The 14,918-nt window shown below is 38.8% G+C and overlaps 1 protein-coding gene across 16 annotated transcripts in view; it reads left to right on the top strand.

The window, feature by feature from the left end:
* The window catches only part of TBC1D1 (TBC1 domain family member 1), an 89,658-nt gene extending 75,001 nt beyond the window's left edge, over positions 1-14,657 (top strand). For all 16 annotated transcript variants that reach the window (XM_015862495.3, XM_085545577.1, XM_015862491.3 and 13 more), the window contains 5 exons: positions 2,958-3,202; positions 3,614-3,773; positions 8,388-8,557; positions 10,356-10,526; positions 12,632-14,657. In XM_015862495.3, coding sequence (XP_015717981.1) covers positions 2,958-3,202; positions 3,614-3,773; positions 8,388-8,557; positions 10,356-10,526; positions 12,632-12,832 — 947 coding nt within the window. In that variant the 3' untranslated portion in view covers positions 12,833-14,657. The remainder of the gene's footprint in view (positions 1-2,957; positions 3,203-3,613; positions 3,774-8,387; positions 8,558-10,355; positions 10,527-12,631) is intronic.
* The last annotated feature ends 261 nt before the right edge of the window (positions 14,658-14,918 follow it).

Here is a 14,918-nt window from a genome sequence, read left to right as displayed (position 1 = left end):
ACAGGGTTTGTGGTTTGAGTCTGAGGGGCTGCATGGAGCGATAATTAAGTTTGAATAAACAAATTTACCATGAAAAAGCTGTCATTGGGAAATTTATGTACTGCAACTAGTTTAATACAATGTGATAGGATGATAAAAAAATTATAGAAGATCTGTGTTTTGTTGTGATCTGAGTGATTAATGCACATTGTCTTTTCTCTAAGGAATCATTCCATTATACTTTTGTTCTTTACAGCTGTATTCAAATAGTATTTGAGTTGCAGATAAGGTCGTACACCCTTTCTTCCACATGGAAGAACTGCCTGGTGAGAGATCATTTATTCTCAGGAACATGAAGGGGCACCTACTTCTTAATAACATGATATGCAGACAGATTTCCACATGGTCTGAAGTGTGAGAAGATTTCTTGAGTGTAGATGGTGAACTAAACTTTCCCAAGTACATGAGAATATTTTCTTCCTCTTTCAGATGGTGTTTCGCAACACTGGTAAAGTTGAAATGTGAAGTTAGTGCACACAAAACAAAAATCAGGCGGAACAGGCGCAGTTCTGCTGTAACTGGTGTAGGCTGAGGTGGGGAGAGTGACTGTTGGCATCACCTTCACTTCTATTTGGCCAATTTGCCAGGCTTAGGAGTGGCACTGGGAAGGGTGTTACGCTCCAGGGGGCCTTAAGTGGCCGACTGGGAATAGGTGACTGCCAGTGCATGCAAGTGTTGATTCCCTCCAGACTTGGTCACACAGGTTCTAGGAATTCCCCTGGATTGCACAATGCCAGACTCGTAGACACATTGGGTTTTTCTTTTCTTGTTTTTGTTTTTTGTGATAGACATTTTTGTGCAGTCATAGATCATTTGCTAGCAAGTACCTATTATTCAGCATATGTGGTTTCAGTACCCTCCGGCAACATAATATGTTGGGATTCTGTCACATTGAGGTACCATGGTAAGAGGTGAACAGTTCTGTGCTGAGCCAGGGAGTTGATTGAGTGGAGCAGAGTCCATTGCACACCAGAGATGACACAGGAGGGAGAAGTGGGATAAGGGACAGCAGGATGCACAGGCAGCAGCCTGAGGGTGGGTTTATTACACCACAGCCTGGGGCTGGCTCAGCAAGCTGTTCCTGTTTTCTGTCTGGTTATACACACAAATACTTCTTAGCTCTTTTTCTCTCAGAAATGCTTTCTCTCCTGGGCTCTGCTTGTACAGACAAGTGACTGAGTGCAAATCAGCGACAGTGCGTGGTTGTTTTCCTGCAATGTACTATTTCTGTGGGGAAGCTCTTTGCAAGCCCAGCCATGGGGGGAAGGATGGGCTCCTGTTTCACTAAGATTGAACAAGGAAGCTGAAAGCTTTAGTGGCACACATTGAAATAGAGTAGTGCTGTGCAGCATAAATGGATAGGCAGCTAGAAGGAATTTGCTTTTTGGCTTATGTTTCATCAGAAGTGTTTCTTTTAAATAGATCCCCAAGAATCCATCTGAAAGCACACACATCTCCATGGAGAAAAGAACCGATATTCTTGCTACCTGTGGTTATAATATTTTAAAAGTTTTCCCAGATTAACCCATAATGTCTTGCTAATGCAGTAAGATGCTAAGCTGTAGCAGTATTGCTTGAAGTCAGTTGAACTGGTGTGTTTTCATCTGTAAATATGCTTCCTAAGAATGAGGAGCATCAAGATGCAGATTTAAAGTACTGCAGCCACTCCCCTGACCCAGTTTATGTTGTTGCTGTGCTGCTTTACTACATGCACAAGAGCAAAGCTGCAGTTCCACGGCACTTTTCTTTTTTGTTTGTCCATTTCCTTCTTTGGCCCTATCTGCTGCTATCAGTGGGGATTTCACATTCTGAATGCTAAGTTTATGTTCAGTAAATGTTTAGGTTAGAGTAAACTGACATCCAGATGCTGTCAGTGTAGGAAATAGCTGTACTCATCATTGGGTGTTTGCTGAACACAGTAGAAAATTATATTTTGTTTTATTATACACCAGAAATAAAGTAGTAGATACAACTCTTGGGGTACCAGAGTTCATTCCAGCCTCTTCTCAGCAGAACCAGAAATTGTTTACTCCTAAGTAAAAGCTCAAATTTATGTGTAAGTTAGAGCCAGGGCACTTAGAAACAAATCTGCTTGTAAGTTTAGCACTTTGATCCCTCCATTTAGTGCTTTGTGAATTTCTTAGCATTTCTGTTCTTGCTCAACATATGGTTTTTCTTTGTGGCTTGTTCGAAAGGCATCTTGCTATGTGAGCAAGGCAGCACAGATATGTCTTTATACTGTGCTGCAGTAACTCATCATTACAGCAGAGGAGGCAAAGGAATGAAAGTTCTTAGTACAAGTGGAAGATAAAAACTTTGCTTCACCAGCATTCATTATGTGACAGGGCCTGGCCTAGGGAGACCTGGTCAGAAATGGTGAACTGGAGTGGTGTGTAACAGGCCACAGCAGCTACCAGATGGCAGAAGGACTCTGCCCCAGGCTTTGTCTCATTGAAATAGGAGCTCCGATGTTATCTGTCAGCACAGCAGCATTCCAGGAGCTAAGGGGTGGGGTGGTATTTAACAAGTGAGCAACTGAAAAACATGCTCCACTTAGTACTAGAACAAAAGGCATATTCAAATTTAGTCTCAGTTCAGGTATGTAGCAGGGAAATCTGATAGGGGAGACTAGGAAAAAAATACAGTCTTCTGGAAACGTTTTCAAAAATATCTGTAAAAGTGAGGGTGTTAAATGCTCCTGCAGAACTGCAGTATCACAAAGTGACTGAGGTTGGAAGGGACCTCTTGTGATCATCTGGTCCAGTGTCCTACCCTAGAGCAAATTGCACAGGTCTATGCTTAGTCAGATTCTGAATGGCACCACAGATGGGTACTTGAGCCATTCTGGGATGAAGGCCTGCAGTCTGATTTTTGTTGTTGTTTTCTGTTTTTTAACATAACCTTAACTGTGTTCACAGGACGCACATTTCCAACACATCCGTACTTCTCAGCACAGCTGGGAGCTGGGCAGCTGTCACTCTACAATATATTGAAAGCCTATTCCCTTCTGGACCAGGAAGTAGGATATTGCCAGGGACTTAGTTTTGTAGCAGGAGTTCTACTACTTCATATGAGTGAAGAAGATGCTTTTAAAATGCTGAAGTTTCTCATGTTTGATGTGGGGCTAAGAAAACAGTATCGTCCCGACATGACAATTCTACAGGTATAATTTCTATTTTTCTAATATAAGAATACTGGTGATAAGTAACAATGAAACAATATAGATAACATTGTCAGTGTATGGACTTGACTTTAAATTCATTTCTCAAAAACGAAATTGATGATCTGGAAAAAGAATGAATCATCTTAAATGTAGTAGTTCCAAATTAAAATAAGCTACTGGGAAATCTATGAAAGCCGCAATCAGCAAGAATTCTGATATATGTTGTTATTGAGGTTTAAATGAGTCTGTTGTAGGCTCATGGGTGATCCATCCTTGGGTCTTCTGCATGGGTATCAGTCCAAACATCACCTGGCAAATATCTTTCACCGTTTGCAATAAGATGATGAAGTGTGGACTTAACTGTTGCATCCGTTAAGCCATATTTAGCTTTAGTCTTTCTTCTTCATGCAGATTCAGATGTATCAACTGTCCCGACTTCTTCATGACTACCATCGAGACCTCTATAACCACCTCGAGGAACATGAGATTGGTCCCAGCCTCTATGCTGCTCCCTGGTTTCTCACCATGTTTGCCTCACAGTTTCCCCTCGGATTTGTTGCAAGAGTATTTGGTAATTCTTTGTAAAATTTCAGTATGTTCTTCTTGACATGTTGTGTTTGAAATCCTGCTGTGAGGAAAAGTGCATCATCTGACCTGTTCCAGACATCTAGGAGGAGTGTTTAATTCTGTTTTGTCCTTCTGTTCATCAATAGAAAGTCAATCCTGCAAAGCATGTAGCGTTTGCAGTAAAATAGAAGGAGAAAGACATACGACAGTTCCAAATAGTCGCACATTTCATTCTCATTGCTACCTTTTTTCCACCTTGTAATCACCTGTAGAGAGAATGTTAGATTTATTGCCATTAAAGCATAGTGGCATGACAATACCATTCAAACGCCTAGAGTTTCTTTAGTTGCAAGCTGAAAAAAGATGTACACAAGGCATCATCTGAAAAGTGTATCCATTTATTCCATTATCACTGTCTCCAACACTGTAACTGTAGAATGGTTTTGAAGGTTATGTTTCTGAAACATACACAGAGATGACCCTTGCAGTTTAATCATGTGTTTACTGTACAGAGGCACTGAGCTTTTAAACTCCTGCTGGTTGTCCCTATACTTCCAGCCTGAAGGATAATCTCCTTACTTTGCAAAAACTAGGAAATGCTATGAATCACACAGTGTTTAGGCTCTGAATTTACTTCTGTTACTATCTTCTGGAATCTGTAGAAGTAGCGATCTATTTTTTCTTTAAATAAATTCACAGGAGGATTTCACCTTGATGTTTTCTTACGGATGCATTCCACAGATTAACTGGTATTGAGAAAGTGCTTTATTTTCTTTTTTGTCCTTTGTTTTTCCATTGCATTATGTGGTGCTGTATCTTCCATGATAAGCAGGACAGATTGGAACTCTCCTCTGTTTTCAGTCTTCTAGTAGGAGTTTATTTGCCTTCTCCTTAGTCTCACTTATGAAATGTACCTACACAGTGATTAATGTCTTTGAAAGTTACAGTATCATTTACCACAATAACAAATAACAAATACTGATTCTGAGATGACCCAACAGCAAAACAGTCCTGCCACAAGTAGTGTTAGAAGAAATCACAGTGATAAGAATAATATACTCTAAGTAGGACTACATGTCCAGTCATTAGCATCTTATCTCCAGGGAAAACAGAATTGCAATGCTGCCTTATTTTGTCATTCATTTTTAATTTTATTTATTTTTATTTTGTGAAACAGTTCAAAGTAGATAGCTGTCAATGGAAGTTAACCCATCTGCCAATAATTTTAGGAATTAAATGAATTGTTGTATGCAAGTGTCACATACTGAAATTATCATCAGTTCACCTTTCAGTTATTCTATCACAGTACTGTATGTGACAGTAACAGTCTTTGAGTTGGACTGTTGACTGCAAGATTATAGAAGTGCTTTGTTTATCTAGTATATTTGGATTTCTGCCTTTCAGAGCTTTCAAAAGCAAGATTTTGCATTAGAATAGAAGGCAAAGATGCATGATCTCCATAGCACTGAATTTAGGTCAAGAACAGAAAAGCATGTGATTGAAACTGTCACCTGTCTCACTGTTGGAGAGGAAGTACAGCATGACCAACACTTGCAGGTGTTTAATGTCTGAAAGTATGAAGGAGCATCCTTGTTGAAACAGTGTTTACTGGAATTATATAAATAGAGAGTGGTGGACACTGTTTTACACTAGAATGTAAAATCTCATCTTTGTCCATGTTTAAGGCTGAAACAAGCAACTGCAAACCTGCAAAAGGCTAAAGCTGTCGCTTTATTAGTGGCTGCTGTAAGCATTATGGCAAATTAGTATCCAGCTAGTTCTGGGCCCTGTGTTTCATGAGTCAAACAGAAAAACTGCTTTTTACTTTTTAATTATCTGTACAACTTTCAATGTTTCTCCTGTGCTCAATCTAATGAAAGTACAGCACAACAATGATGTGTTCTTTAATACCCATATTTACTTATTAAAAGAGGAGACGTGGTAAAAGTAATGTTTATTTTATTCCAAGCTTAGAGATAAAACTTAAATTCTCAATCCTCTAGGCTGCCAGTCACGCTGACATTAATGTGGTACCTTCACTGTGCTGGCGTTGGCTGGCCGCCCACTGAACAGGAAGTGTGGGGAGTGGATAACAAATGGGTCTTTGTTAAGTGCTTTCTATTTTAAATGAGAGAAGGATTTCAGCTCTGTATTACCAGCTCAGCTCATACAGACATTCCTTAACAACTTACAGGTCACCTTGAGTTAAACTGCATGTGTTTGTGGGGCAGGTGCTGAATCACAAATGCACATTATTCTCTGCTCTGTTTTCTCTTTGTGTTTCTTAGCTGCTCTCTGGCATTCCATGTTAAAACATACAGCTTTCCTTATAAAACGTTTTCCCATAATTTCCAATTTCATTAGACAATTAATTGAGGCGGATTCCTCCTCTGTTATCCCTTTCCAATCATTCCTTCTTTACACTTAATTAGTTGAAAAAATTTATACAGCTTCTAGAATGAGCAGCAGCAGAGTGCAAGGTTTGTGATTAGTTATTAATTGTACTTTTCTTTCTCATCCAGCGAGAAAGAGAAGTGATATGAGTTACTGTTTCAACATCTTAAATGTGAAAGAGCAAAGTAGCGGTTTGAAAATTCATTCTGATACAAATTTGGAAAGACAAAAGTCTCTTTTATGAAGGATGGCAGTTAGTGTTGTCATGTTCTTTACTACATCAGAGGAACCTGTGATTTTGCTAGCAGTCATTTCCATTATCACATGGGTTTTCTTCTTGCTTTTTTAAATCGTGAAGGTACACAGTATGTTGTGTCATCATCTTACTTTGTGATTCTTGGCTACTTCATTCATAGCTTCAAATACAAGTAAGGGAAAGAGCAGGAGAAAAGCCCTTTCTAGATAAAAACGAGTGTAGGAAATTCAGAATCAAACTGCGTTATCTTCCTTTTCCTTACAAGTAAAAGCAGCGAGCAAGAATGGGGTTAACCAGAAGGCTGGTTTATGAGTCAAACAGAAAAACTGAATTTTACTTTTTAATTATCTGTACAGCTTTCAACAGTTCTGAACAGAACCTAATGAAAGTAAAGCATAATAAAGATGTGTCCACCAGTACTGTCCCGTATGTTATATACTTTGGCTCATAATGAATCTCTCAATAATACCAGTGAAAGATTCTGAGTTCTAGTAGCAAGAAAGTCAGATACGGGACAATGCTGTTCGTACTGTGAGCGTATAATTGGTGGAGTCAGATGGGTTTGTTTCTTGTCTAATGCTTTGATTGCAGTCTTCTATATCTTGCCTCTTTAAAGACATAGGAAGTTTGTAAAGGAAAAGAAAGGAAGTTGCATTGAAAGGTCGCTATGTACTGTGGCTTCATTGTGCTTGAATGTATGCCAGGGTGCTGTCACTGCAGGGCCACCTGCAATGTTAACGCTTAAGCTGTATTACTAAGATTTCATGGTACTTATTCCTGTAGCTATTAGAATATTAATGTAAGTGGTTAAGACACCTACTAAAAATAAGCACATGCACATGAAACTTGATGCTGCTGGAAAATCCCTCTTACTAAGATTTTGTAGCTTTATCTACCAGATCAGAAGAGAACAGAGCTTCAGAGCCCTGGTGAGGCTGCATCTTGAGTGCTGTGTTCAGTTTTGGGCTCCTCACTACAAGAAAGACATTGAGGCCCTGGAACGTATCCAGAGAAGGGCAACGAAACTGGTGAGGGGTCTGGAGCACAAGTCTTATGAGGAGCAGCTCAGGCAGCTGTGATTGTTTAGCCTGGAGAAGAGGAGGCTCAGGGGAGACCTCATTGCACTCTGCAACTTCCTGAAGGGAGGTTGTGATGAGGAGGGGCTTGGCCTCTTTTGCCAGGCAACAAACAGGACCTGAGGAAATGGCCAAAAGTTGTACCAGAGGAGGTTTAGGTTAGACATAAGAAGGAACTTTTTCTCTCAGAGAGTGGTCAGGTGCTGCAATGGCTGCCCAGGGAGGTGGTGGAGTCACTGTCCCTGGCAGTGTTCAAGAGGCATCTGGAGGAGGAGCTGTGAGATATGGGTTAGTGGTTTGTTGTATCTGTAGTAATGGGAGGATAGTTGGACTAGATGATCTTGTAGGTCCCTTCCAACCTTGTCATTCTATGATGACCCTATGATTCAGGTCTTCATTTGTGTCTTTGGATGTAGTTTTTGCCTGTTCTGTTGGGATCAGAAATGGCACTGAGAGCAGAGTTCCACTTAACTTCAGAGCTGCAGACTCAGCAGTGAATTCCACAGTTTCTGGTTTATTTCTCTATTCCCACAAACATCTCAAAAGAAAAAGGCCCACAAAGCTACTAAATGCACAAAAAAGTAGTGAAACTGCCAAACTCGACTACCTGGCTTATTTTGTGTTCTTTGCTTGAATTTGAGTTGGATTTGTTGGATGAAAACTCACTGAACAAATTAAATAATTGACTATGTGCTATTCACAGTCATAGTTGGGACTCTGCAAGAAATCTAAAACCAAAGCTTTAGCAGTAAACATACGTGTCCAGCAGAGTATATCTAGCCTCCAGATCACCCTTAGGAGAAATTGTTATTCTTGGACGTTTTATTGTTTTAATATTCTTGTCAAAAGATGGGCTTACTTAAGTGCTCTATTTTTTCCTTTGTTTTCACAGATATGCTTTTCCTTCAAGGATCAGAGGCTATATTTAAAGTGGCCTTAAGTCTCCTGGGAAGCCACAAGCCCTTGATTCTGCAGCATGAGAACCTGGAAACCATTGTTGATTTTATTAAAAACACTCTCCCCAACTTGGGTTTGGTACAGATGGAAAAGACAATTAGTCAGGTATGAAATAATTTGCATGTATGAGTAATATGCAAAGAAATAACGTTCTTTTTAACCAGTTCTTGGCAGGAGATTCACAGCAGTGTATTGTGTTACTTCCAGCTGAGAAGAATTCTGTAATTGTAGTTCTGAAGACACTGAAAAATTCTGGAAGTGTATTACTTGTACTGTATCCCTGTATTCTTACATGTATGCATTGGTTATGGTCACTTTATGAAACGTGTAATGAAATTTCACGTGTAATGAGTTCGGGGTTTGTATTTGTCTCCATATAATATTGCTTTCAAAATGTAATTTCAGGAGCAAAAGTTGACTTACAGGAGACTTAAAAATGTTGACTTGGGTTTTGCAGAAATAGAGGCTTCCCTACATTGACTTTGTCTATTCTGGCTTTTATGGTGCTGTCTTGATATGGAACCTGTGGCAGTGTGGCCGCCTATTGTAGACAGTGATTTGAGACAGCAAAAACTTTGGCTCTAAAACTATATGTATGTGAATTGAAACAAAAGGGGAAAGAAAGTGGGATATTTTAGTGCGTAAACAGGAGTATATGTTATCTACCAGGCTTCAAGCCCAAAGTGCACAGCTCTGCAAAGCCTCTCAGTGCTCGGGTGACTTTGAGCAGGAGGATGGCAAGATGCTCTGTGCAGGCATCCCCTGCCTGATACAAATTTCAGTAGTGTGTTTTCTCCAGAGAAGCTCAGACCAGACACAAAGTTGAAGTTCTGTATGTGCAGCCAAACCCAGGTTAAAACTCTGTCTGATTTGTATTTCTTCTGCTATACAACTACATGAGATAATGTTGAATGGCATATATAAGATGTTATGAACATTTCATAATCCTGATGATTTATTTAATTATAAATAATGTGTTGTAGGTAATGCAGGGAATAAAATAGGAAATAATTATGGATATTTTGTCAGATATTTAAGATATTTTTAAAATGTATTTCTAGGAGGAATAAATCACAAGGTGTTAAAAATAAATACTAAGTAATGTGTTTCTGATCTTGAGCTGATTTCAAGATGCATTTTAAAATCACCATTAGGTTTGTTTCTTCTGTGTTCTGTAATTGGCCACTTGTCCTTTTCATTTAGCTGCTTTCTTGCTGCTTCCAGAGGAGACAGTTGGTTGGGTTTTGTTTTGTTTTTGTTTAGGTCTCTCCATGTGCCTCAGTTTCTTTATTTGCTTTTAAAATACAAGGTTTTTATAATGCTCATCTATGATATTGAGCACTCATGTCACTGATTCATAGTTAATAATAATCATCTATTTTGACGCTGCGTAGTTTTTAAATGAAATGTACTTGTGTAAGACCAGATAATTTCATCTTCTTTCACTGTCTCAGTAAACCATAAATAAGCCCAGCAATGTCTGCTGGTTTTCATTTGAAGCAGTGCTACAGGAAAACTCTTAGACCTGTGTGTGTGCTGCAAGAGTTTGGACTGCATTTTCTGGAAGTAGTATGTAATTCTGTGTATATCTATGAGAGTTCATGCCAAACTCAGATGTATAAAATTTGCAAGCTAGGAAAGGGAATGCCTTATAAATTCTGCACTTCTTGAAGACTTCAACATAAGTGGAAGGACTGAATCAGTACCAAAGTTTTGAACTGAATCCAGATCAAGTGCCAGTGTTTTGCATCAGTCTTGCCATAGGAAATGCTAATGCCAAGAATTGTCCATTTTTTTTAATTCAGCAGTTCAATACCCATGTGTTGATTTGTGGGTCTGAAGGTGTCAAATGAGCTGTAGTTTTGATCTGTGTAGCACCTAATGATGTTTTCATATGCAACAGGTTTTTGAAATGGATATTGCCAAGCAGCTGCAAGCTTATGAAGTTGAATACCACGTGCTTCAGGATGAGCTTATAGATTCATCTTTGAATGACAATCAGAGACTGGATAAGTTAGAAAAGGCAAACAGTAGCTTGCGCAAACAGAACTTTGAACTCCTGGAAGAACTGCAGGTACAGTTTATATTCATATTAATGTTCTTATTTATCTAGTTTTTTTCAGAAGAGACCATCCCACAGCGGGACACAGAAGTGACTGGTGTTTGGTCTAGTGACTTAAAAGCTTAGCAACTTGCAGTTTTAGTTGGTTTAGTGCTTAAAGCTTAAATGCATAAATAATTCTCAGAATGGAGAGTGGACAGAGCACATGCTTGTGATTAGTGAAAAGTTGGATCGTGGCACTCACTTCTCTTGTAATTAAAATCATAGCTATAGGAGATAGTTAAAAATACGCTTGGTGCTTTCACAACTTCATTTTTACACTTTTTAGTCACTGCTTTATTACAGCTGCATATTGCAAAGGAAAAGCGAATGCCCTTGTCAAGAATTATGCATCATCTCTGGCATATATTTTCTGTAAAGATATGGTCTTTCTTGCAAAAATATTGGGGGAGGGGGGGGTTGGTTTTCTTTATTTTTATTCACATGACTTAGATAATACGTGAAATAATAATGTCTAGTATGTGTTCTGTGCCCATTCAATCCATAGCTCTTTTAGGGGCAGTACACTACCTGGTCTCTGCAGGGCTTTTCTTTTGTTTAACTGCTCAAGAAGTCAGCTTTCTGACTGCTTTATAACAGGATATTTGTTATAAATCTTCTGACCATGCAGTTAATTTGATTGAAAAAAGCAACTTCAAGGTTAAAAACCAGATAATGCTGTACTAATAGTTCAAAGCTCTTGATTATTGTCAGTGCCTAGACTGCATAAATTCATAGGTGAAAGGCATATAGATTTCTCAGACATTGGTAGGTTGTACAATGCCTAAGGCTAGATGACAGAGCAGACTTAGATTTCTTCTCTTAGCAAAAATCTTCTTAAAATGCAAATTCTTTGCATTTTAAGACCATGCAAGATCTGAAACTGTTAAAGGTTGTAAGGTGAATTCTTGAGATGTCAAAATAGGAACTGCTCTGCAGGACACTTTTGTAAAGCTTGAGGCACATAGATGAAAAAATTGGTGAATGTAACACAGAGGAGAAAAGGATTTTTGGGATCAGATTCAAGCTGAGATGTCCTATAGGTAGCTGCATCTGGGGATTTTCCACCCTGCTCCCATACCTAAAGGCGCTGCAGTCCTAAGTGGTTGTTTTTACAAAGGTCGTCTCTACTTCAGTGCTGGCAACTCAGCACCTAACATCAGAATGGGAAACTTGACTATTTGTAGTGTCACAGCCCCCTTCGTCTTGGAGGTAGGCTTCATTCGCCTGCCTTTTCAGTGGTGAAAGATGACCTATTGTAAATGTGAGCAAAAAATATGACCAAAATATGTGGGCCATTATTTGTCAATATTTTGCCCCTTAAGGCTGAACATGTTAACCTGCTGTAGTTATATATGAAGGGCAGTGAATCCCTCAGAAAGCGAAATACTTCCCTGAAAGCAGAGACCATCCTGTGCTTTTGGCTGCGAGCATTATCCAATGATGAATCTTCCAAACAGATCTCTGCTTCTGTCAAAAAGCCTCAGCTACAGATGTCACACAAGGAATTGAAACGATCTTATATTTTGTTTCACGTGAATTAGAATGTCCCAGTCTCCAGCCTCTTGAAGGAGAATCAGGAATGCACAGCAGCAGGAATCAAGATTTGTCTGTTTATGTATCAGACTAAATCCTCACCTTCCCCTTCGCTCCAAGTCCAGCATTTGTTGAACTCAGTGCTGAGATTAAACGGGGATACACCTAACAGGATAAGTTGTCTTTGCTTTGCAAACAATTTGGAATTCAGCAAACATGGGTGGTCAAAAATGTCTCACAATTGATCCATACAGAGGCTTATCTTAACCTGCCATTCTTTGGTATGTAAATTACAGACTTCAGTAACTTTCTAATTTGATCTACATCACCATATATTCTAAGCTTAATAGTGATTGAAAGCAATCAATTTGAGAGAGGGGAGTTTCTTGTTACAGAGAACACTCTAGTAGCTGTCTAAAATACACAGGTCTAATTGCATTCATGCTTGGATCTTACCTTATTAGTTTTCCTTCATTTTGGAAAGTATTCAGTCAGATATTAATTTCCTTTTTTCCTTTTTTCCTCCCTTCTTTCTCTGAAAGGTGGCTAATGGAAAGATCCAAAACCTTGAAGCCACAGTAGAGCTTCTATTGGCTAATGAAGGCAAATTGAAGGAGTCAATTCTCACTCTTGAGCAGGAACGAACAGCTTTGCAGAAGGCAGTGGAAGAGATGCGAAAAAAGATTGGAGATACAAATGAGAAGCCTCTGCTTACTAGACAAGACCACCTGGATGCTGACTGATCTGTACTTGTCACAGAGAAGAGAAGCAGAGCAAAAAACAAAGGGAAGAACTGGGTCTTTTTGTTCATCCATTGAGATACAATGTTGTCACCTTCATTGTACATGCCTTACTGTAGCGCATTGCGGCTGCCCAAATCAGATAAACAGGTTTCTTGGGGAGGAAGCTTCTTAGTACATAGAAGTGCTGTGGACAACAAGATGCCATGTAATAAGCAGGAGAAACCTACTAGTGTGTGCACGATGCACTGTAAAGATGTCAAGGATTCTTCCATAAGTGCTTCTAAACCCAAGTGCTTTATGTATGTTGTGTTCATAAACACCATGGTAAGCAGCACATCCTTTAGAAGCTCCTTTGCAAAAAATATAGCAGTGTAAGACCTTCAAATTGATGGTTGCCTTGCTGAAGCTATGCAGTGGTAACACTTGCAGAGGGTTTTATGATTGGACTTCAGATATTTTTGACAGTCTAATTACACTGCAGCTTGACTCAGTTCTGTTAATTATGTTGTTTACACCTCAGATAACTGTTTCTTGATGCTTGCAGATGTCGATCTATTGGATTCCAGAGAGCTGGACTTCATCTTATGTAACTATGTGTCATTAGGGGTTTCCATCTGTTTTTATAAGTATGTTGTTTTAATATATTTTTGTTTAGCCTCCATTAGTGTGTTTTTAGTTGGTGTTACCTGATCAACATACATCCTGTATATAATAACTGTGTTGTGCTTGGCAAAATACACTGACATTGGTTTCATCAAGCCCGTATCTCTTGCAGTATCATCCAAGGATTTATATTTGGACTCTTAAGTTTCATTTTATTTATTTCTGATCTGCTGTGTGATGTAGGACATCATTTTGTTGGGAAACTAACACCCCTCTCTGCTTTTCCTTTCTTTGGTACTCTGCCCACCAGTCCTTTGGGAAATGTTATTCTTTAAGACTTCTTTGTAAGTGTTGGAGGCATTTTGAGAGCTTCATGTTGTGCCAGAGATGCTTGAACTGCTTTATGAAGGTTATGGCTGTTTGAATTAGGGCACCACTCTTTTTACAACGCCTCTTTTGGTTAAAATTACACATTTATAAAATAAAATATCAGTTTCTTAATACAATGAAAGTAGTTTTCAGGCCAGTTGAAGCTCCACTGCTGCAAGTGCAATAATATCCACTGCTGTCCATCCAGTTGTTTGGGTTTGCTTCTGAATTAGAGCATAGTGCTGTAGTTTAGTTTAATCCCAAGGACGGAGTTAATATGCATCAGCATGTTGTCACAGTGGAGAATCACCCGGAGATGTGATTTTTGTTTTACTTAAATTGTTTTTATTGTTATTTTTAAAATGTCTAAGCACGTAGTTGTGTCTGCTTGTTTGTTTGTTTGTTTGTTTTCTGGCTGGAAATGTAGGAAAGGTTTTGCTTTTCTGTTTTCTTCATGCACAACCCTTTGACACATCGTGGTTGCAGTTTAACATTCATCTACTGTGCAGAACAAATACCTCTGTATAGGTCAGAAAGAAAAAGAGAATTTTCTATTCAGTTTCTGAAAGCTTCGTTTCACTCTGTCATGTCTTAAATATGGCTGGTTCTTGCAAATCCACTCTGTATTCATTTAGTATTGAATTTCCAGATAAATTAATAATTATTAATCCACTTACCTCAAAGGCTTTGCTTTTTATTTGGAAATCCGTACTGAGGCTCATGCTTCATGTTTAAAACCGTGTTATAATGGACTTCATACTGTTAGAGCACTCTGTAACATTGCATTTTTACACCGCAGTGCCATGATTCATACACTGACGTTTTAATGAGCAATAAAAATAATAATAACGTATGCCTACATCAATGTTTTTAATTTATTTTTGCACTGAACAATAAAAATGCAGTTTGTGGGGTGGCAGTTCAAAATCTTGAGACCTGCATCTGCAAGTGTTGACTCCAGGGAAACCTTCCTTTTTTTTCTTCTAGTTCATTACCAAGAGTCCGTGTAATTGCAGTGTAGATAAGAAATGAAGTGAACGTTCTCAGAATGCTCCCAAAGGGCAAATTAATCATGAGCAACTTTTTGCTTTTGTTACCATATGATTGTTTTATT

This window comes from Coturnix japonica, chromosome 4 (assembly GCF_054131305.1).
Source record: "Coturnix japonica strain WE chromosome 4, WE-NBRP24, whole genome shotgun sequence".
NCBI lineage: Eukaryota > Metazoa > Chordata > Aves > Galliformes > Phasianidae > Coturnix > Coturnix japonica.
This window is presented reverse-complemented; position numbering and strand designations above follow the sequence as displayed.